The sequence below is a fragment of the Rhipicephalus microplus genome, chromosome 1, assembly GCF_043290135.1.
Source record: "Rhipicephalus microplus isolate Deutch F79 chromosome 1, USDA_Rmic, whole genome shotgun sequence".
Lineage (NCBI taxonomy): Eukaryota > Metazoa > Arthropoda > Arachnida > Ixodida > Ixodidae > Rhipicephalus > Rhipicephalus microplus.
The window spans coordinates 84,739,725-84,764,298 of record NC_134700.1 but is presented as its reverse complement, the minus strand read 5'-3'; the positions used below and the strand labels follow the sequence as shown (position 1 = coordinate 84,764,298).

General features: G+C 46.8%; 1 protein-coding gene across 1 annotated transcript in view; it reads right to left on the bottom strand.

Moving 5' to 3' along the window:
• The window catches only part of LOC119178611 (uncharacterized), a 243,067-nt gene extending 222,954 nt beyond the window's left edge, over positions 1-20,113 (bottom strand). Inside the window, exons 1-2 of the mRNA XM_037429824.2 lie at positions 20,094-20,113; positions 13,901-14,039 (exon numbers count right to left, since the gene is read on the bottom strand). Coding sequence (XP_037285721.2) covers positions 13,901-14,039; positions 20,094-20,113 — 159 coding nt within the window. The remainder of the gene's footprint in view (positions 1-13,900; positions 14,040-20,093) is intronic.
• Positions 20,114-24,574: the final 4,461 nt, after the last annotated feature.

The window sequence follows — 24,574 nt, the reverse complement described above, 5'->3', positions numbered from 1 at the left end:
AACACACGACACACGCAAGTGCCCTCGGTCACCCGACAGAACACCAGACAAAGTATAGTACAACATATACCTATCTACGTGTCTATCGGAATTTTGTTCCCTCTACATCAAGAGGCACATGTGGGACACAAGACTCTTAAAATGACAACTCAATTTTTTTTCCCACGTACAACAACGTAACGAATTAGAATACCACAAAGTTGGCCCCTTGAGATCACTCTGAACGAGAGCGCTCAGCCCAGGTCGTAATGAGGTAAAAATTTTGCCCCGAATCGCCAGCGAGAAACCGAAAGGTTGAGAAGTTACTAGCTGGAACTCACTGCTCAATGCACCTGCCTTAGCGTTTACCTTTCCTTTATTTTTTTTTTTTGATAGCGAACGTCAAAGTTGCGCTGTGGAGCAACATGCTCCACTTCAGTAACCGGCCACTTTTAGGCGACGATACCTATGCGGCACCAAGAGCGGCTCACACTTTCGACGTTGCACAGGGGAACAACGATACGGCTTGCTACTGATTGACTCCTCACCGCTTAGCTCGATATCGGGTTCGATCACCGTCGTGTCTCCGGGACGGTCCGACAACACATACCCAAACTCGGAAACAATCTTTCTCAGGTCCTCCTTCTCAGGTCCTCCTTCACTTAAGCTAGGCTCTAGGTTTATCTGCTCCCGGATTACTTTCGATCCCCCTTCGATCACCTCACTAGAACTCAAATTTTCTGCTTCCTCTTCCTCTGAAGCACCTAAAAGTAAATTTACGACTGCTTTCAAGTTACTGTGATAAATTTTGTTCGGCCGCCTTCCTAATTTCTCTTCACAATTGGTATCAGAAAGCTTCGATACTACTCTTGCGGGCCCTTCCCAATCAACCTCAAGCTGGTTCCTCTTGGACGGCTGCAGCAGCGTTACCTGATTATCAACTTCAAAAGCACTCTTCTTCCCCGATTCCTCGTAGTGCTCCTTCGACAGCACTTTTGCCGCGTTTTTCTGGCTTTCCACTAGCGCTTCAATCGAGAGGTCCACACGCTGCTCTCGAATGAGCGTCTCTCGATCAACTCTCGGCAGCTCGCTCCAACTTTCCGCTACAGGCGAGAGCGTTGCAACCCTCTCGCTCTGACTCAATGGCGCCACGTCGTCTCCCCCAGCGCATACCGCGCCGGCCGCTCCCGCGACGGGCCGCTCGCGTGACTGCTCACATGACTCATGCGGAAAATTTCCTTTCTGGGGTTCCGTCGACCCGCCGACAAGGTCACTTGAGAGTTCACCGCATGGAACCAAGTCAAGCTTCCGCGAAAGCTTTCGCGCTTGCGATCGCGTGAGAGCCATGCACGCTAAGTTGGGGAAGAACGATTTGCCCTGCTCTTTGAGAAGCTGCTCCGAGTTGTTGGAGAAAAGATAAGGAAAACGACCATTCAGCGCGGCAGACACAGCCGCTTCGGTGCAAAGCTTACCGAACGGGCCTTCAATGACAACGGTGGCGATTGGTAAGCGAACACTCTGCTCCTCGGCGACTTGCCTGATCCACGCGCATTCTCCTGTGAAGTCATCCGGAGACACCAATGAAGGATGGACAACGTCCATGGTTGCCGCTGAGTCTCTAAGTGCTCGGCACGTTTTCTCATTGACCCTAATTTCTTGGAGATACGGCTCCAACAACCGCATGTTTTTTTCTGATTCTCGGATCGTTGCGAAGGCAAACTTTTCCTGACAGTTTCTCGCGATGTGCCCTTCCTTTTTACAGTTGTAGCAGATTAGCGGCTTCCGTTTGTTTTCCGGTTCTAATGCATGTGTGGTAGAAACCTCACTCGATTTCTCCGCTTCTGTTTGCCCTTCCCCTACACTGTCCTTCGTAAGAGACGGGTCCTTCTTGAAATTACGGTGCGGAGCGGGTTTCCGTTGATCAGGTTTCCTTGAAAAGCCCTCTTTCCTTTCATCCTTTTCAACGCGCGCTGCCCTGCTATGCAACTTTCGGCGAGTATAATACTCCTCAGCTAACTCTGCTGCCTTGTTTAGCTGTACTTCACCAAGTTTGTCCTGCAGCCAAAGTTTGACATCCTCCTCGATGCAGCGGTAGAATTGCTCCAGTGCAACGCATTCCACCACTTTATCGCGGTCGTCATAAACACCTTCGCCCTTGAGCCATTCAATTAAATCGGCTTTAAGACGAAACGCGAAGTCAACGTGTGACTCATTCCCCTTTTCAGCATACCGGAACCTTTGTCTGAAAGCCTCGGGTGACAACTTATAACGTCTCAAGAGCACTTCCTTAACCTCGTCATAGCTCTCAAACGCTTCCCTCGACAAGCAAGTTATCGCGTCGGACACTTCGCCGGGAAGAAGAGCTAGCAGGTTCCGCGCCCAAAGAGACTGCTCCAAAGCATTTCGCTCACAGACGTGTTCAAACTTGACGAGATACTTCGCCATGTCCTCGCCTACTACGAACGGTGGCAGTTGGTCCCGAATTCTAAAACCGCTGACCTGAATCGTCGGAGAAGCTACGCTAGGCGCCTGCGAACACTGTAGGATTGCCAATTCTAGTCGTTTGATCTCAAGGCGCTCTTGTCTCTCGGCCTCCTCGCGACGTTCGCGCCTTTCAGCTTCTTCACGTTCGCGAGCTTCGCGCCTTTCAGCTTCTTCGCGAGCTTCTACTTCTCGCCTTTCAGCCTCCTCACGGCGTGCTTTAATATCCTCCCAGGCCTCATCGACTTCCTCAGCCGACACTCCCTCATCCTTCATGATCTCAAGGATCGCTTGCTTTCGTTTCGCACGGCCCAAAGTAATGCCGAGTTCCTCACAAATTTCGATGAGTTCCTTCACTTTAAGGTTCTCCATCGTTCACACTAGCCTCTTGCTGTTTGCCCCTGTTAAAATCTACTTGCCGTACCCACTATAAGCCTACTAGCAAGACGCGCAAGCAACTTTTCACTCTCCCGTGTTTACCCCCTCCGCATTAACTTTGGTTTCAAAGCACTTCGACTTTGCTTGAAACGATCAAAGCTCACTCTAATGCTTCACACAGCCCTTCTCTAAACTACTACAACCTGAGCTAGAGTAGTCTGGTGAACTGAGGGGAAAACATCAGGCACTCACCGCATCGATGTCGCTGACGCCGGCCGATCCCGCAGCTGCCAACCACTGTTGCGAAAGACAGCGACGCCGACACGGCCCCGGAGGCGCCACTGCTTCCGACTCCGCCGGGAAGGTCACCAGCCGTTTGGTAGCGTAGGTTTCTCAGCTCGCGACTGCTTCTGCGCAGAGCTGATCAGACGAGCGGACGAGACGACGGTGAGTCAAACAAGGTTTATGTACAGCATATATACAGAGGCGTTACAATTTCGGCACTGGGGCCGGCAGAGACTCGAAGAGCCGAGCTCCTCTCTCTAATACATAGGTCAGCCTATCGCCTAAAACCGCTGATCGCGACACGCCGCAGGGCTTCTTTTATTTGCACCGGGTCCAACCAAAACGTCCAATCAGAAGCGCCGCTGGTCGTCAGGGCAGATTCCGCCAATGGGGCCGCCGCGCCATGCGTCAGACCACCTGACACGAGGACGCCGGCTCGCTGTCACGTGCGCAACTGACTCACTGCACGTGGGCCAGAGGAGCGCCGCGCGTGTTCACGCCGTCGAGGTGATCGCGCCAGGCAGACTGCGGGCTGGCCTTGACCCAGATTGCCTTTTTCAGAGGCACGGTCGTTTGACGAGGACTCGCTGGCATAACACTGCCTAATTTCTGCCAGACGCAAATGTGGTTTTGGCACTTTAGCAGCACACACTTGCGACTCTTCGCTCACAGTGCGCTCTACCAGGATCAGAGGAATCAACCAGATCAAGGCCAAAAATGACCGAATGAAGGAAAATTTGACGCTAATAAATAATGTATATGATGGCCGAAACCAGATAAGAGGTGCCAATTATCCGATATAGTGAAGTAACGAGGGTCGAATGAACCACGTTTAGTATATACATATGCAGGATTCAAGATAAAGGAAAATTTACACCGGACAGCAGTGAAGGTGTCTCGCATCAACCGCTCACACTTTAACCATGGTCACTATAGTAAAAGCTGGAGCACAAAAGAAAGAGAGGAAAAGAAGTCAACGAAGAATTCGCAAACTTCGTCTGGTTTCTCAATTTGCAAACAATGACTAGGATCCACGACAGCGATAAAGTTTCGTATAACTAATAGTTTGAGAGTAAAGCCTCCTCAAAACCAACCACGAGTGGTTGTGGTGTCTGTAGTCCAGTAGCGGTGAACAAAGCCTGAAGGGCACATTTTACGCACGTATCACGTGCTTAAAGTGCACGTAATGCGCTTCAAGCCTTAAATAAAACTATCAACTAAGCCAGACTGGTGCACACTGACCCTTAGTTCACATAAAGTTCAAGTTAGGTCAAGCCACGGAAATTTCACCGGGGCAGGCACCTTCATAATAGGATTCTCCTTTCACTTGCTCATATTTGATTGTACACTGCGCACGCGAATCATACGATGGTAGCCCAGATTGTGGAGGGACTTTTTTGTCTTGTAAACATCGCTAGCACCCACGGCACTTGCAGGATCGAGATGGCCGGGACCTCGAAAGAGGAGAGCGCCCTCGTTTGCCACTCGCCATCCACTCGTGGAACGTGCACAGACGTGGCGTGCCGTAACGGTGCCTGCAGCTGCCGGACGAGCCGATGAGGAAAGCAGTGTGCGCCGTAACTCGCTAAACGAGCTTACCGCCATCGTTCGCACGTTCTCCGGGGCGCCGTTCTGCCGGCGACTGGCGGGGCCCTTCATCGCCCCATCCCCATCACCTCCTTGGCTCTCTTTGCGCGCTCGATTGGGCTGGGCCTCGCGGTCGGTAGCCCGAATGTAGGTTTCAAAAGAGCGTATCGAGAACTGCTGGCCTAATTTAACTTCCAGCTCAACCGTAACGTGTGCTTCTGCCGTAGAAAGTGCGTCAGCAAGTTAAGAGGGGAGGAGGGAATAAGGGAGACCGTAGTTGTTTATTAAAGCGAATGCCTTGGGAGCGTCATGGAATGCTGAAATTTTCCGCTGATGTGGACAATAATGATGCAGAAGATTACCACCGCGTGACGACCTGACATAGGGTGGGAATTGGTGACGTCGTTACGTCGCATGATGAGGTAACCGCATCGTGTCGCCATTTCATCAAAGGCGGGCCTATGCCAGCTGCGGAGGCCGTGTGAAACTAAGTGAGCAGTACTATGCTTTTGGATGAAGTATGGGGGAAGTGAGGGGGAGGAAGACGTGAGGTTCAATAAATCACCTGAGAAAAAAGAGGAGATCCATTTTGTCTTCGAATCGTCTTAGGCAAATGCGTAAGCGACCCTGCGAGCTTTATTATTTCACTGGCGTGTGTAACAGCTGTGTTAGCCTTTCGTGCTCATGGTTAGTTAGGTTCACGGTATTTAAGCTCCCGCTGCTGATTTTCGCTAGTCCAAAATTCCGTGCTGCCTGTACGTACATTTTATTCAACCTGCAATGATCTTGGCAGCTTTTCTTTTCTAACCTTACGCGCCACTTAGAATCCGTTGTTCCACGCGTGCCAGAACGGTCATCAAGTGTTATCCTACAGATGATGCAAGTTGAGAGGGTACTGTGCCGACAGTGTGCAGATGCGTTCATCATTCTTAAAATGTTTTTTTTTAATTTATACTGTTGCTGCAGTGCATATCCCCGAAGTTGAAAAAACCTTGGTCGCTAATCACCGGTGTTTTCATGCAGGTAATGAAATGCAGAAGCTCAACATGCACCTGCCCAGTTTACACGCGTTTATCTGCAATTTCCAGATATCCGCCCCACCCGATCATATATTAATTACAAGATGTAGAGTTTTATGCCTTAAAACCACGATGTGATTATTAAAGAGGCCGTGGTGGAGGGCTCCAGAAATTTCACCATCTAGTGTTGAACATGACCTGACATCGCACTGGACACAAGCCTCTGCCATTTCGTCTCCATGGACATGCGACTGCGGAGAATATAAGAAAAACACATGTAGTTGGTATATAGAGCGAACTAAAATGATATGCACACCAACGAAGCCACGCAAAGATTTCGATCATTTGAAAACAAAGTCTTTCAAAAAATTAACAGAACATTTCTTTGTTCATGCAGAGAGCAAGAAAAGAGATATACAAAGCAATGCGCTCTGATTGGTTTTTTTTTCGCATCTACCTTACACGCAGAACGAAAAAGAACCAAAAAAATGACGCAAACATTCTCTTCGGTATCATCTCTGGAATCGGAGTTTCTGTCGTAGCGACGCAGGTAATGGCAACATATGAGAGCATTCGTTTTCAACCGGTCACGCGAAGCGACATGAGGAGACGGCGCGGGTGGAGAAGCGGTATGGCACGTTTTGAGTCATACGAACGGGCACTGCCGCTAAGGAGCTGGAACAAAAGGCCTGGAGTATTTCGATGCGGAGAGATGGAGCAGGAAAGTTGCGGCTGCAGCAAAGCTGTCTTCCGAACTCAGGCGAAACAAAGAAAGAAAAAAAGAAAGAAAGAAAGAAAGAAAGAAAAGAAGAAAGAAAGAAAGAAAGAAAGAAAGAAAGGAAGAAAGAAAGAAAGGTAAAGTATCAGAAGTTTAGCAGCTAGCGTCATAAATTGCAGCAAAAAAAGAGGGCCCCCGGTACGCAGGTAAGAAGAATTCAGATCTGAAAGCATGCAAAGAGAATGCGCCCTTATTTCGCTCCTAGCGGTACCGGTTACGCCGCTCTGTTTTGTTTCTTTATGTCAGCGTTTTATTCAACCGGGTAGACTGAAGAACGGCACAGATTGCGAATTGCGGAGGAGAGAAAAAAAGCCAGTGAAAGAAAGAAGGAAGTTTGAAAACAAAAAAAAAGAAATAAAGAGAGAAAAAAACCGGCAGCAGGCGTGCTATACATATAGGGAAAAACCAATCTCGCAGAGGTTTGGTGGGAGTCACGTCCGTGATATCGAGGCCTCGTTTCGTGGAAGTGAGGTGCGGCGCAACCGCATCGTGTGCGCACTGGGCAGAAGGGTTTCAACGAAGACGCCGCAACCTATACGTGAAGAACCATCGCGGGAAAAGCGATGCACGAGTGATGGGATGAAGGGTATAGGGAAACATTGCGAAAATATGGAGGGAAGGGGGGTTCCCCAATCCTTTCGGTCTTCCGCGATGAAGAGCGCGAGAGGCGAGCGAGACGTTGCAGCATAAAATGACGATTGACACGAATGGGGAAGTCTTGAGCGATGCATGCGGGGCAACGAGAAATGAGTCAGGAACGCTTTTGTCCTAACAAAGACCCGCCCAAAAATAAAAGCGCCGGTGGCTATAGTGAGGCGTCATTGGAGAATGCGCGACAAGTCATTTGCGGCTAATTACGCGTCGTCGGTACAACTGTTACTTAAGCCTCTCGAGAACGACGCGATGCAATGCACTCATGAGTTCATTGTTTTCTCGCTAATGGGCTTTTTTTCATTCTTAGCTCATTATCACAACGACTTTCAGCTGTCTAAATGTAGTTGGAATATGGAGAATGACATCTTTTCAAAATAGGAGAGCGAAAATGACGAAAAACACCGCATTGCTTAAAACGGAGGACATGGTTCATTCTCAGAAACAAAATATACGTCTTCTAATAATGCGTCTCGGAACTCGCGAGACCTAACGATACCACTCTCGCCATCATGATTTTATATGCATGCCTTTTATCTCAGACACTTCCGTTCTCCGTAAATGCCACGATCACAGTTTTGCGCGTAATCGCAGATCTTTACAACGTTATCAAGAATAAGCATCCGAGTGACTGTCAAGTTGCAATTGCGCTATCGCAATAGAGATTCCTTTTAAAGATAATTTACTAACGCATAACACTTCACCACAGAAGCATTACGCCCGCCGGTCTTTGCAATAAAGCACGTTCCCTTCAAACAACACTCCCAGCGTGCGTTCATTTCGTCGACGTTACTTAGTGTGCTGCGAGTTAACTGCAAGCTTTGAAGTTGCCTGCTTTAAGAATTATGAACCCCATCGGCTGTATTATCCACGCACTGGAAGTTATCCACTTAAGTAGATACGTTTACCTAGCGACGGCTGCAGATTTTTCCGTTGGGTGGCGAAATAAATATTACTAACTCAAGATCAACGCGGCGGAAATGAAATAACGCGCCCGCGGGTACCACCCTAAACTGAAAGGTCGTAAGTTCCAACCCAGCTTCGGCGGTCGCGTTTCGATGGAGGCGAAAGGCTACAGGCATGTGTACTGTGCCACGTCAGTCCGCGTTAAGGAACACCGGATGGTCGAAATTTCCCTCCACTATACGATATACCGCGTAATCATATTGTGATTTGGAAACGTCAAAGCCCGCACGATGCCAGCACAAACGTAAAGTGAAAAATAATTGAAATAAGGCTTCGGACGTGCCGAACTGAAATAGATTGGTACGTCTACCAACCGTCTCTTTACAAAGTTGCCTCAGCCACACACATTTATACGCCGCGACTAGTGGCACAACTGATCTATAGCGCATTCGATTAGACTCTGAGGGCACTCAGTTGTGGTTAAAAACAAAACAAAGGGGGAAACACCGTATCTAGAGGCGCTCTGTATAGATACAAACTTGTAGATGCGCTTGCGCATTGCCAAGTACAGTCGTGGTCAATGGAGCTGCCAACCACACTAGCCCGAACGCAGGCATTGAAGCAGTTGGTGAGGTATAGTGTACGTTAGCTCACTACATCGATTCAATATGTATACGTATGGACTAACCGTGAACAAATGCTGCAGTGTTGTGTACAGTGCTTTCTTTTGTTGGCCGACTTTTTAGTTTGCGAATATTTGCAATACCGGCTTGATGCAATATACTCGGCCACAATTCGTCACCATAGCTATCATTATGAAGCCATTCGGAGTCGTGGTTATTTTCTGGTGAAATTTTTGTCAGGACGCACCACCATTCCGAATTAGGAGGGCTTCCATCAGCTATTCTCTTCGTCATAATAAAAGTTGATTGGAGAGGCACTGACCATTCAGCAGAGTCACTAGCCGTATGAACTGAAAAGTTGGACATTACTTCTTCGGGACATGCACACATTCAATTATCTCACGTAAGAACGAGCTACAGGTAACTATATAGAGCTCCATCGCTGAAAATAAAGTAAAAGCCAGGATTACACCCATACATCACCATCTCTTACTTTTGCAGAATAAGAACTCTGCGAAAACGCTTTACTTGCTTATTTGCGATTGACTTCAATGATCCCCGTTTACCGTTCTCCGACGTACTTTTTCGATAATCCATAAAATAAAACAAAGGAGAGCAGGGAGAAGGCGGGCAACGTTTCCAGGGGATAACAGCATAAACACTATAATCTGGATCGCCGAACGCTACCCGGGCGCTGCCGCCTGTAATTACCGTTCTCTCGGCGCGGCTGTGTGTATGTTAATCACGACATGTATCAGCGAACACGAGCCGGGGGTCACGGGCCGTCTTTTATTTGCGCTCCTTGCGCAGCTGTGTAATCGCGAAAGCCAGAATAAAGCCCCCCGCTCTATACAGAGCAGGGCCATGCATTCTTCCAACTAATCCTGCCCGTGTCATTACACACAATTCTTGGCTGCTTCGACCCGCTTCCTTTGTTTGTTTGTTTTTTTCCCTCTTCTGTATTGCTCGGGTCTTCTGCTAGAAGAAAGAATTGAGCGACGCGCCAGGCTTGCCTATCTGAAATCTCTGCCAAGGCCTGGGCATACTATGCACACACTTTGTCGATCTAGAAAAAGAAAAGTAAACAAGCGTCTGGTACTGTCGCAGTCGTAATTGCTGCTTCCTGGTGAACGATGCAAAAATGAATTCGCAAAAATGGTGACCTTCCTAGCAACACGAATATAAAAACGAGGACAAAGATTACGCACAGGTTCCAAATCAACGGTGCATGACACGTGCGTAGACGTTTTCTTGCTCGTGCTTATATTGACTCTTGGTGATCGATATGAAGGCGCCAATTAAGTTACGGAGCTCTGTTTGTTGGGTCGAGTACTAAGAATCCTTAGCACACAAAGATCAAACACCGAATTCACAAAGCTCTTCATTCGTAAGGACGCTTTGCCATCGAATTCGCTAATAATAAGTGAACATTCAGCTTTGCCTCGAAACAACTATTTCTTATTTTCTTGCACAGCTATCCAGTAAAAACTCTCTGCAAACACAGAGCTTCGCTAGAAAATTTGTATAGCAGCGCAATCGTCTGGCATCCAAGACTCTTCTCCCTGCTGCATAGTGAGACCAGTTTGCCACATACGTGACCCACTACTCAGTGACAACCGTAAAGTGGTCATATTTTTCAGTATACACAGTAAACTTTTTGAAGCGAGCTCACGTAAAATATATCGCGTTTTGCCGGCCAATATCCTGGTACGGTTATGAATCCCGCCGCAGTGTAGGACTCTAGAAATTTCGAGCGTGTCACGTTCCTTACCTTGCACTGACATTTCACAGTAGAAAGGCCGTCAGCATTTCTTCTCCATCGAAATGCGACCACCGCGTCTGGGAGTCGATCCCGCGACTTTCGGTTCAGCAGTCGAGCATCATAACCACTAGACCACCGCTGCAGGTGTTTGCGTCTGTGCGTCGTTTCAATAAGTTCTTTACACGGTTCGCGCTATACACGCGTACGACACAAGCACGAACAAAAAAAAAAACATGGCTGATCCCTTGGTCTAGAGTATAACACGAAGTGAAACGTGTATGCAAAGAGGAAGTTGAGCGTTTAATGTGCATTGTTTAGCCACAAGGGCGAAGGAATGAATGCTACAGCCGCTGTGATGTCACGCAAACGGCAAGCAGCTAGAAACTTCCAGCACGCACCTCAAGCAGAAAGCACGCCAGAAATGAGCGTACACGGGACCAGCGCGGACTCGCAACTGCCACCGCTCAGCACTTAAAGTGCACTGCTCAAACGAACAAACAAAACAGACGCACGAAACGAACGTACAAGTATACACAGAACGAGCGCGAATAACTGCCACAATTCCTACCTCTTCGCGTGTCAGCAGCGCGCTCCTTTCGCAAACGCGGACGCGGCGGCGAGCGAAGTGAGCTTCGTGCTCTTTTTAGCCACTGTAACTGCAAAGCAAATCTGTGGTGGAAGCACAAGAGGTACGAAGCGGCCGAAATAAGCGCCGCAGACGGCCGACGCCCATGGGCGGCACGTGCTTATCGTGTACGCGCGGGGCGACGATCTTTACCTCTCGCGACATCTCGCTGCTCGCGACGAAAACGCACAGAAGTTGCCGAGTTTTGCGAACCGCCAACGGCACATGGCGTTCGACAACGTACGCCTCGTGGCCTACAGCGGTTTCGCGCCACGCGCTGTGGAGAGAGAGGTCGAAGGTTCGGCACCCAGCATTTTTTAGCATTTTCATCTTTCGTTTTTTCTTTGCGATTTGTTGCTGCAAATTTTATGACATCATATCCGTGACGTAAATACGTCAGCGGAACCGTGGTGGGCCCCTGCATAAAACACTTGCGTATTAAAAAAGTGGCGCACAGCGATTATGATATCACTGACATTAAGTATTCATGTACGTTCGAGTATCTCGAAAGAGACGGGAACTACATGAAGCAAAAACATGAAACTAAACTCGAAGTTCTGACGTGACAAAAAACCAAAAAAATAAAGAATAAAAGAAGGAATAAAGAAAAATTAAAGTTTAAGGAAGTGAGGGGGCTTCAGAATAACTTCAACTGCCCGCCCGGGGTTCTAAAACCTGCTGCGAAGTCCAGTAAACGAGAAGTTTTGCATTTAACCTACAGCAACATCGTAAGAACACAAAAGTCAAGACGTACGAAGTCCTTCAACCCCCCCCCCCCCCCTCCCAATTGCGAAATGCGCGCATTAGGCAACACGAAGTGTACACAAACCCAAATCATCTATCGCTCTTTTTCTCTCTCTCGTATCGCAGTGAGGCCAGTCGACCGCGTCGATTACAGCGGCGTCAAGGGCAGGCCAGCCGGAGAGCAATGAAGCAGCTGCAGTTCGCAGCGCACGCGGCGAGGCCGGGGGATCATTGCGGACGGGGGCGCAATTTAGATAGAGCACATCGATTGGCCGGGATGTGAACTCTGCACACCACGACACACACGACGGCCATATACACAACTTCACTGACCACGCGCACAAAACAAACACGCAGCACGCCGCCTTCGCTTCGTGGGACGTTCCCTTACGACCAAATTGTGCCACCCATCGGGTTGCCGCACAACGGCAGACAAGGCAACTTCAGGCAGTTACATACTCCAAACTCGAAATGTACGGCAATAGTTGAACTTCTTATACCATCATACTTAGTTGACTGCTAACTTGTACCATGAGTACCTTTTTTTTTATTTCTTGCCAAACCCCCCAGTTTTTTACTTTGGCACCTGCGACAATACACGTTTGTTCTGTACTACATAATGTGTTCAACAATTATGTGCTAATAAATAGACAATTATAATCGAACGCAGAGGCATTGCTCTGACAGGCTAAAAACTTCGGCGGCAGCGCAGTCTGAAACGCCAATCACCTCTGTTCCGCAAGTATTACCTACACTGAAACCATCTTGCAGGTATCAGGCAACAAATTAAACCTCGCCACAGAAAAAAAAATTGCTTACACCTATTAGTGATTAATATACGGAATATACTTTGTATAATGAAATGAAGCCGCCAAACTGTTGCGGCAAACGCCTAAGCGACGGTGACCAATCAGCGAGAAGAAATACTTTTGCAGCGGGCTTTGTTCGTTGGTGTGCACCTTTTGCCCACAAAAATGGCCTTACAATCACAATGTATGCTAACAGAAGATATCTCAACAATAAACAAAACAAAAATAAATGGAGAAAAAGTAGAACTTACTTTGCGCGCATTTCTCATTAAAAAAAACAAGTAATCCGTGAAAACAAATTAACAGGACAGCAACAGGCGAGCTTATACGAGCTCTCACGACCTTTGATGCAAGAAGGCACGCGATCACGTGACCTGTATTGAACGAGTGGCGATAAAGCTTTACTTCAATATCGAGGTTAGGATAAAGCTTTTGCACCAGTCTTTATATTCAAATGGGAAGACTTTATAAGTCTTAGAAGTCAAGAAATATGCTGTATGCAGGCGTCGTCCGGCAGCGACGTTCACTCGTTTGGTAGTACAGAGACGTGAAGTACACAGGCACCCCAAATAAAGCTTAGAGCAAAACGTCAGGTGATATCATCAATGACATGATTGCCTGTTGAAAGCTGGGCCTGCCCAGGAGGTAATGAAAACCAGGGTTAAGAGCAGAAATCTGCGGGGCGGCGTAAGAGCAATACACTCGACTCAGGAACGTCAAAGTAACTTAATCAGCGCCTCGTGAGAGCATTGTGATTTCCCTGTGTTGCCCTTAGGGTTAAGTAATGACAATGTCAATTGTTTCTTGCCCGCCACAGTGATGTAGCAGTTACGGTACTCGGCTGCTGATACGAAGGTTGCGGGTTCGATCCCAGTCGCCGCGGTCGCATGGCGATGAAGACGAAATTCTGGAGGCCCGTAGGAGCGGTAGGTGGTTGAGATTATCGAAGCCCTTTGCTACGGCATCTTCCCAAATCAAATCTTGGCTCTGGGACATTTAACCGTAGATACTAATTAATTGTTTCGTCTCGTTATAAGCCGCAGGTTAAAGTAAAATAAAAACATTGATAAGTACCACAAACTTAGTTTAATAGCCCTACCTCGGGCTATTGCAGTTGCATGTTCCGGCCCCTACTCCAGTGCATAAATAGAAAACGTTTACTTATCAGAATGCAAGGTCGTCTGCACTGCACGTGTGTTCCGCTGATGCATATGAAAATTTTAGGCAACGATTGACGGATAGGTCTGCAAACAAACAGGAGATGAAAACTCACCTTGCTGCCATCGCCTGAAGCTGGCGCGAAGGTGGTGTCCCCTAACGTCCATTGGAATAGAAAGCCCCACGGTTCCCACGATTCCGACGGTCGTAGCTTGTCGAACACAGCTTCCCACGAGCTCTGTTGGTGCCCAGACCTGCGTAGAGAAGGCAACACTCTAAGTATCGTCAAATACACCAGTGGGACAGAGTCATATCGATATGTCAGACGTACCACAGAAGAAAGTAGTATCACTGGCAGATGCCGCGTAGCGATATCCACATCAGCTCTGTTCAGAAAATAAACAGGAGAATATACGAGGGCTGTATTTTTTTCTCCTAGCCTAGTTCATGCTAAACATTTTTCTCACAGAGAGGCTACATTCTGTGCGATAGAGAGGAATCATGTAGAAAAAAAAAATAACCGAAGAATCTAAAAATGAGAACAACACTTATTGTCCCTTTAACTGTCAGATTAGAAAAAAAGGGGGTAAGACAACGAGAAAAAAAGTAAATTTGTTGTTGCTACCAGCGTTCTTATGCGCTGTGAGAATCGCAACTTCTATTTTAACGTATGGTTTTCCGGTACTTGTGGCGCTTGTGAGAAACAACGTGAGGCAGCAATTTTTTTCTTGTCTTGCCTCAACAAGCCACTCCTCAAAGGTTCTACAGCATTAGAACTTCTTGAGCACAACGAAATTTCAAAAAATACGGAATTGCACTCAGAAGTGCTCAAAAACGGGCAAGAAAATCAGGGGTAAAATATTGTTTCTAAAATTTAAAACGTGTGCAGTACAAACTCTCACTTTTGCTACATATAGTAGCTGTGTGGGTAATCTCATTAACATTGCTTGATTTTCAATTTAGCAAAGTTCTTTTTGACGTTCTTTACGGGCAGTGCTCTAACGATAACGATGAAGCCACACCAAGGAAACCAACAATCAGACAGCCTCGGTCATCAAAAGGAGCTTCTCCCTTTTCTTACGTCAATTTCGTTTCCATAGGTCATGTAGTCAATGCTCGCAATTAGAATATAAGAACAGAACAGCACCACAACGGTGAGAAAAAAAAACGAATAGCGAATGGAATGGCATTGTCATTTCTGATGGCACAACGCCGTCGCTACACGTTACAGTTTCAGTTTGCCAAAAGTACATGTTGGCTCTGCGATCTCCTGAGAAGCCTGTAGGCACCTCGGTTGCGCAAACCTAACATTGCCTCTATTCCACATGCACAACAGACTGAAAAGCGCTGAGGAAATGACACGTGCATAAAGAAGTGTGCTTAGGCGAGCGCAGGGAAAAGAGGATGTGAGGCTAGAAGATCTAAATTGGTGGAAATCTAGCGGTGCAGGAAGAGAACAAGGAAGGAAAAAGAATAGGCGGGCAGTGAGCGCCAGCCGACTGCGAAATGGAGAAAGCGGCAGCGACATTCCTCGAGTCGAGTAGCACATCGCGGCGAGACGGCGCAGCCCTGAGTTTCTATGAGGTGAAGAGGGAGGGAAGAAAAATTCGTGGACTAGACATGCGCCAACGACTGACTGCTCGTCAGCAGTCGAGGAAGTTCCACAGCGCCAGCTCAGAAAACACGAAAAGAGGAAACCAGAGGGGGGTTCAGACCATGGAGCACGCGCGCACGCCAGCCGTCGATAGCCATTTCGGCAGCGCTGGCGCCGAGCTTTTGTTGCCTTGCTTTCCATTATCGTTGATTAAAGCCGGCGCAGTAGGGGAGCACGCCACTGGTAGGGAAAAACCCTTCTTTCCCCTCTACACAGTCTGGAAGCGCGGGAGGGTTGGGATGTGACGAAGAGAGAAGAACGCTTAGAGACGGGACCCTCGGCACGCCTCATTGACGCTGCTTTACCCCTACCAACGGTCAGTCTCGTACTGCCTTCTCGTTCATTCATTCTTTTTTTTCTTTTTCCACATTCTTTCCCTAAACCCCACTGGCACTCCCTAATCCAGCCAAGTCCTTTGATAGAGTCTCTCGGAGCAGCATCCTTTTCTCCAGCGCAGAGGCTCCTGCCAATCCGCCTATTGTCGAGGAAGTCCCACTGCCTGGACGGCGGTCAAACGACCACTGAACGCTGGTTGCTCAGCGGTCGCTTCCGCATCCCCGACTTCCTGTATCATATTGCGGCACGGAGTTCCACCCCGACTGTCAAGGCAACTACCGGCCATCATCGCATCTAATTTACGCGTGTGTGTGTGTGTTTGTGTGTGTGCGTGCGTGCGTGCGTGCGTGTGTGTGTGTGTGTGTGCGTGTGTGTGTGTGTGTGTGTTTGTTGATCGCGCGTAAACGACACTACACACTTTCAAGGAAACCTGTCACCGCGTGTGCATGCATGATTTACTGTTTCTTGACGTTATTTCCCTTTCAAATGAGGCAGGAGCAAATTCGAAGAGCATGTTTCATTGCTGAAGCGTTTCAACTCACAGCATTTTATAACTTTGATTTATGTAGGTATCTGAAACAGAAGACATCTTCAATACACCACGAATAAACTCACCTAGCAAAAAAATTTATTGAACAACACGCCTAACCATTCGTGAAATAAAGCAATAAGTCAACTGACCACCGCAATCATAATCTCAGAATACGCAGCTTTCAGCCGGCAGTTGGGGTCGGTTAGCTTATTCATACACTGACCGACAAAAGATTTCACATCTCGTTTCAGTTGTTTCCAAATCACTGCGACATTATGGGAAACGAGCACGCATTATGGAAAAGACAGTCCGCAAGAAAATGCCAGGCGCAGATGCAGCTACATTACTTCAAGAAGCAGCAAAAAAAAAAAACACGCTTTCTCTGTGGTACTAATGACGGTTTCGAAAGAACAAACTGCAACACACTGCGCCACTTCAACGCCATGTAACTTATTAGGACTTCGTCCACGCAAAGTTACCCCAATTTGTCGATTATGGCTCGGAGTAGCCTTTGTAAGATAATTCGCCTTTGACATTAAAATATTAATATCTGTGTTTTTACATCCGAACATTACAATACGAATATGAAGGACTCAGCACTGGAGGGTTTCGGAAATTTCGATCCTTTGGTGTTCTTCAACGCGCACCATGACATCGCACAGTACGCAGGCTTCTACCATTTTGCCTCCATGGAAATGCGACTACCACCACCAGAAAGGAACACACAACCCTCTGGTCAGCAGCCGAGCACTGTAGCCACTGTTCCACCAAGGCGGTATGCTTTTCGCTGTGAGAACTTCGTCAGAGATGACTGCAGTCATCGGGAGGGGGCGATCCCGTCTTCTGTGACTGCCACCAGCACCCTGCATGATGACAACCGCTCGCTACTGCAGCTACTCCTAGTTAAGTAAGAATGTTAACGGATGAATTTATTTATTATGAATATCTCAGACACCAACGCAGCAGAGTGCTACGAGCGCAATGTTCTCACACACCATGAAAACGCGCGCACCTTCTGCACGTGATTATTTGTACGACCTCTTTTGTTTTACTTTGTTCTGTCCTCTACGCCTCCCCTCTTGTCTTCCAGTGCAGTGCAGCAAACCGGAATTTGTTTCTAGTGAAACCCTATAATACCAACATTTTTCTTTTTCCTTCTTTTTCCAAAGGCCCCCGCCCCCTTTTTAATCTTGCAAAGCTGGCTTTGTCTTTCATTTTCTTGTCTTTTCTTTCCAACGCGGCGAAGCCAGATAGATTTTTGAGCAGGTCTTTTCAGAGATGATCTCATGCAAGTATAGCATCATACTCAACTATCTTAGTTAAAACAGTTAACCTAAAAAATTAAAAAAAAACAGTACATAATAGTTGCCACGGCAAAAATACTTTTTTATAATCGAAGATTTGGTATGTAGGATTGTACACGATGGAAATAAAATTTGATTTCGTTTGATTTGAAGTAAAAACTGTATCGTGTAAATTATTGATAAACGTTCAAAACATTGAAATCTGTTCGTAACACGCCAGTTTAACAGTAGGCAGCCAAACCCTTTCTTGGCGTCTTCATTGTGGACGCCTCACTGGTTAAAAAGAAGTAAATAAAATGTTTAGTAAAAACAGTAACCGGCAAACCGGCTAATCCCGACAAACGTCCACGAAGTAGTTCAGTCACCCCCCCCCCCCCCCCGCCTTGTTGCACTAAACAGTGAATATATCCAGACAGATTTACTGGAAGAAAGCGTTTCTCAGTTCAGATAAAAAACATAGTTCGAAATTTTAACCCAAGACAAACGCCTTTTAGGGGCCGTCGCTCTACCGTATGTCCTGGAAATGCTGAGAGAAAGCGCCGTGAATGTGAAATAATCGACAACACCAAAGACAGAGGACAGTGAATGCGGCATAACAGTGCTGCGGAAGCCTGCGAGCTGTTGAGGGAGTTTCAAGGAACGACAAAAATTAGATTTTGCTTTCTAGCTCAATTCTACAAGCGAGTTGGCATGAATTCTTTTTCTTTCCAGTAGGATAATAACCAAAATGAAAGCGAACAATATTCATTTTATTTACTTATTTATTGATTAATTTCAGTACATTTCTTTGAATAGCGTAACCTAGTCTGTAAACAATCACAGAAGCAGCCTACAGAACGGATGTAGTCCACGACACAATTGAAAAGACAATGCCAGTAATGTAATAGAAAAAGTTTGTGCCTCCTGACATTTATTTGATACCAAAACTGTTCGTTTTTTATTGTGTATGGCTGTTTTACTTCCGTTCATACTGTCCATGCAGCTCGCATCTTGAGAGTTCATAGTATGAAATAACTGTGCTAAGACAAAAAATTGCTTTGCCTCATCGGGAAGGCTATTCCAAACAAGTAAAAATCGCTCGCAATTAAGCGGCTATAAATAACTCTCTTGATGCGTCAATGATGCATTAACACTGTTAACGAATCGTCAAGAGTATTTTTATTGCCAACAAACAACATAAAAAATTAATAATAAGAAATAGCAACAAGCTAATATCTGAACAGGATTTCATGACAGACAGAGAACGAAGTGACACCTAAAATGTTCGATTATCACGGACTCTAAATAAACGCGGCAATTATTAAATGCAGAAGACGAAAGGTAATATGATGCATAACAGAAAGGAGAGTGATACCGAAAGTATAGGACGAATTCAACGTAAAGCTATAAAAAAGTTTCAAAGTTATAAAGAAAGCCAGAGAAGTTCCGAACAGACGGCGTCATTGATCGTGAATGGATGAAAAGAGAAGACAGCGCTAGCGCCAAGAAAAATATAAACATTCAATAAAATTCAGCCAAATGAACTTTAAAGTGGGCACTGGGTAACACTTAAGGACTGGAGTTAACAAAAGATAGGAAAAATTATCGAGCGCTAGAAAGGTAATGAAGACAGGGGAACAAACAAAAGAAGGTAAAGTGCAATCGACGCACGGCAGTATCTCATGCGTCTCGCCTTTGTTATTTTTTCGACGTATATCCGTGGCTTCCAATTACGTTTCGGCAACCGGCTTATCTCTTCGGGGACTCCCCATGTTTTTCGTTTCCTTCTTTTGTAATTTATTACTACCATCAGGGCGTCTGCGCTATAAGCAGGGTGCAAGGCCCTGACAGGGGGCACTAAAACGGAGACAAAGTTCGGCAACGCCAACAACAAAATGAAGAAATAGCCCAAAATGTGAAGCGTGCGTGCGCCTTGGAAGAACGAGCGAGATGGCCACTATCACCTCGAGGCCAAATTAAACTGTCCGGCAGGGGGGGATTTGTCACAGCCGAGAGAAAGGTGCTGCAGATCGGTGCTGGTCATGATACCACCATAACACCCGCCAGCCAAGCCATCGATTCATTGCTATCCAACTTCGAAGAAGCCCCGGCAGGAACATAAAAAAACAACGAAAGAGCTACTTTTCACGCTATTCGCTCAATGCGAAAAAACACTGCGTCACAGTGAGAGACCATAGAGTGCTCCCTATTCGTGAAAGCATTGCTGTTAACAAAGCACCCGGTAATAAGAGAATTATGACGCAGCAACGCTTTTTTTTCATGTTACGGAAGTCAACGCAACAACGATCATAACCATTGATACGCTAAGACCCGCACGACTTTTTCCTTGGTGATCAAAAGGAACGCTGTGAACATCAGACACTTGTCAGCGACAATCTCTGTGAAACACCTTTTCATCGCTTCAAGCCACGGAGTAGTTAGGGGTACTCCAAACTGCCTTCTAGTTTCGACGGAGAGTAAGTACATGTGACACAAAGCTCACCCTATCTCCAAGCCAGTCATGGGTACATTACTAGTAAAGTGTAGCAGTGTCACACCAACTTCAGCCAAAAAAGTAATTCTGGTACAGTTAAAGTTACAGAGTGTCCAAAAGTTCCCTGTTCACAGTTACAATTAGTGTGAAAAAGTAACGCTGTTCTCTTACTGCATAAAATAATAATACATACCAATTCAAATGATATAATTTATTTATTAGAGTAATACGGCGGCCTCGCACTACTAAGGAAGAGCTGAGCTCGGTGGTTTTCTTCTATCTCTCCCTTTGTTTCTTTTTATTTCTTACAGAGCAAAGTAAGTGATTACAGTCAAAGACCGCTTAAGGCAACGCCAACTAGAGCATATACAAAAGCTCTCTATATACCGCCAATCTCCTGCGACTATCTGCATGCCGTCTTATGTCTTTGTACCTCCAATGTCGGCGCATCTTTGACCAGGCGACAATGCCACGCGATGACGTCGTTAATGGCGTTTAAATTGGGCCACGACTTCCTGAGATTCGGCATGTAGTGATGATGTCACAACATAGAATCATTGACGACACCGTGTGACATTTTGTTCTCTGTCAATCTTTTGGGGCATTTGTGTTGACGCTGAACTTGCCGAACAGTCCGACCAAGGAGACATACCAGGTTTTACCCTTAAATTGCGACGGGCTGTGAGTCTCAGCGCCCAGCCTCCTAAACCGCTGACACAGCCATGCGCGAAATTATATAAAAAAAAAACAAAAACAAAACGACACAAAGTTACGTGACTATAGAGCTAACTAACAAACCGCGTACCACATAGAACAAAATCATAGCATTCACCTTTTCTTTCTTTCTTTCTTTCTTTCTTTCTTTCTTTCTTTCTTTCTTTCTTTCTTTCTTTCTTTCTTTCTTTCTTTCTTTCTTTCTTTCTTTCTTTCTTTCTTTCTTTCTTTCCTTCCTTCCTTCTTTCTTTCTTTCTTTCTTTATTTCTTTATTTCTTCCTTTATTCCTTTATTCCTTTCTTTCTTTCTTGCTTTCTTTCTTTCTTTGTTTTTTATTATCTTTATTAGGCGACGACTGAGCGAGGCGCTATTTATGAGCAGCACACACCGCTTGCACAATGTAAACAGTGCCAACTTCATGCACATGTTCTCGAATGAAAAAAAAAAATGTTCGTCGACCACATAGTTGAGTCTATCAAGAATGGCCCGCTGACTCGTGGCAGTCAACAAGAGCACCCACCGATTTCAAAGCTTTGAAAAACAATCTAGAAACTTGATATCTTTATTTTTCACCCCTCTTTCTGACGCATGGATAGATGAATAGGAAAGGAGAAATGAGCCAACGAGCATGAGTTTCACGTTCGAAGGACATTTTACGCTTCACGCAGGAGCGCGTAATTAGCCTGCAACAATGCGCGCAAGCTATGTCGCACGCACGGCAGTCCACTCGCAGCTTCTCGAGTCTCCGGCCTCATTTGCGAATCCGTCCCAAGTGGCGTCATGCGGCGATCCCCAAATCTGCACTACGGCGGCTTATCCTAGGGATTAACTCGGCTGCGTCCTTTGGAATGCGTCACTTTTTCCACCACTGATGATGTCCGGCCAGGAAGATGGGGAGAACACTCAGAGATGGAACCGTCGACTACATTCATAATTCTTCGCAGACAGTTGGACGGGTCCTCGCGAAATGCGATCTCTATGAGGAAGAAAGCAGCAGTGCTTAATTCTTCACTCCTCTCTGGCGTCATCGCCTGACCAGCGGCCCTCATCAACGCTAAGCTCGTCAAGCGTCCCAGCGAAAAAAAAAAAAAAAAAAAGCTCGGCTAGTGAGAGAGAGAAGGCGTGGCGAAGGAACGACTCTGAGGGTGTACACAGACGGGCGCGCGTGGGTGACTTGAGCTGAGCCGTAATTAATCTTCGCAAATCACCGGCTTCACCCGCGGCGATGGCGTAAAGAGAGCGCTGGCGCGCGCACCTGAATTATCCTCCGGGGTCAGCACCGAGCGACGGACCTGCGTTTCTCGCTCCCTCCGTTATGTATGCTCGCCGAAGCGCGCAACGTGAGGCGCTCGCCGAATTTCGAGCTAAAGCCTGTCGGCGCGGAACCGGTGGTAACAGGCGCGGAAGAGGGTCGGGCTTTTGTCTAGCCCGTAAGTGGGCGCGCGCATCCATCATTCTTAACAACTCAATTTGCGCAACAATGGCCGGCGAGGACCAGAAAGAGAGGGACCGCGCGGTGGGCCGACGGCGGAGTTTTAAATTATTAAACGGTGCACCTCCTCCTTGCCCCCAGAAGGCTGCACAGCCTAGGAAGGGAGCGCGTGCCTCTCTAGTGGAGCGCCGCTTTCGAAGGCTGAGCGATATGCGACCCGGCACGCGCCGATGTAGCGATCGAGCTAAACGCCGAATACGGGAGTCAGCTCTATTAAGCGAGATAGAAGCCCCGCTGTCCGAGCGTGAATGTTTAATTCCTGGACGAAACGCCCAAATTCATCATCGCGGCTCGCTTGTTTGCTGGCCGAAAGCGCCTCGAGTGCGGATACGCCGAACTCCTTGTTGCAGAGAGTCGAAGGGGCGGATTCGGGGAGCGCTTACCACCCATGATCAGGAATTCACTGATTACTCTGGGCAAGGCGGCAAATGTTTAGCGCTCCAACTGGAGAGAAAGAAGAGGGCATCGCAAGCGGCAATGACCAAAGAACTAAGATTTTTAGAACGGCAATATTTCGAGACGTTAAACGTGCGAAAACATATGTAGGTTCGGTAATTACGCCGACACGGCCAGGTTAGATTAGTGTAGAAGGGCGTTTATGTATGTGCTCGTAGATTTTCTTTATTTTCTCATGGCGCAAAATAACCGCGCGTGACACGGGTGAGCGTTTTCATGATCACCGCGTGCATATGCAATCTCTATCTTTTTCGTGCACCTGACCACACACGCTATCACTTGGCCAAATAGAAAAATGAAAAATAAGTGATAATTCAAAGACCGAGTTCCGGAAATCGGTTGTCCGACAAGAATTCAGCAAGAAGTCAAGATAGGTGACCAAAAAAAAAAAAAGACAGTCGTCGGTGAGGCCCACCATAACTGCAATCATGATACCTTGAAAACTGTGTTTTAAAAGAGTGAACCTTTCAAACCACACGAATAATGCGCAACTGCACTAAGTCAACACTGCAGAAGACCACAAAGGGCCCATAACTATGGAAGGACTGTGAATGACCAGGGCAATAAAGCTAGATACGGTATCCGAAGAAGGCACACTCATACTGTTCATACTAAACGAAAAGAATGAAAGAACGTCCTTTAAGGCACGTGTTTTTTTTTCTTTCTTCTAGTCGCAAAAAAAAAACAAAAAAAAACGTGGCAATCAAAAAATCGAACTAACATTGTCAGCGAACTTCAGTACTCGTAAAGACCCTTCACGGAAGAATAACTATCGCCCCTATAGAAAGGTTTCGAACGGGGGACACGGGGCCGATGCAATTAGTACAATATAAGGCTCGGCGAATGCATTCCGACGGAGGACACAATACGGCAGAGACGAAGTGAGGAAAAGATACAAACTCGCACGCGAAGTACCGTTCACCTGCGTTCGAGTTGTGGAGATCGATCGGACTACAGAACGCTTCTTTACCTTCTTCTCTCGTCTTCATCCGCATACGTCTTTCGCAATGCAGCCATCGATTCTCCCGCAGGGAATGACCTCCTTAGGTTGTAGCGCTGATAGTTAACAAGAAGAGAACGAAGTATCATTTGATACACTTATGAGACTACTCAAATGCGAAATCCACCTCCTTCTTTTTCTGCTCTTTTGGTGTATAAGGAAGCAGGGAACACAAACCGTGGAGTTCCGTGCCACGGCCGAGCGCCGTCTTCATTAATATTATTATTATTATTTGACATCACGCCCTCTGCGGCTTTGTTCGCAGCCCAAAGCAAGGCGCTACGACGGCGTAGAGTATCACATGACGACACGGCAGAGCTTGTGACGTCATGATGACGTCGTTCTGTGATGATGATACCTTTGCATCACTGGTGCCCTACTCCGCGAGACGGTCAAATTTCCCCTTCGATGAGGCATCTAAGTTTTTTGGCCTTAACGCCTTATGCCGCAACAGCGTGCACAGTAAACGCGCACTAAAGCACGCAATTTTTTCTCGTCTTTTTCATCGAGGCTACTCTTATAAGCGGGCTGTTTTTTGTGGATTCACGAGCGCGCACGCACGTCAGAGAACCCGCTTACGAGGACAGAACGTGATTGCATAAAATGATATTGACAAATCTCATGTGCGGAACATATCCGAGTCAACAAAAAAACTTGCTCTAGGATGCACCAAGCTTCAAAAGAAAAAAAAAGTCGAAGCGTATGAAAAGCGAATGAGACGATTGCATCTCCCTACCATAAATGGTTTACAGCGCCTCTCTTAGTCGGTATGGAGGTACATTCTCGACGAAGAAAGCGCTTACGCGCGCTTGCCGATTTCGGTTCCTT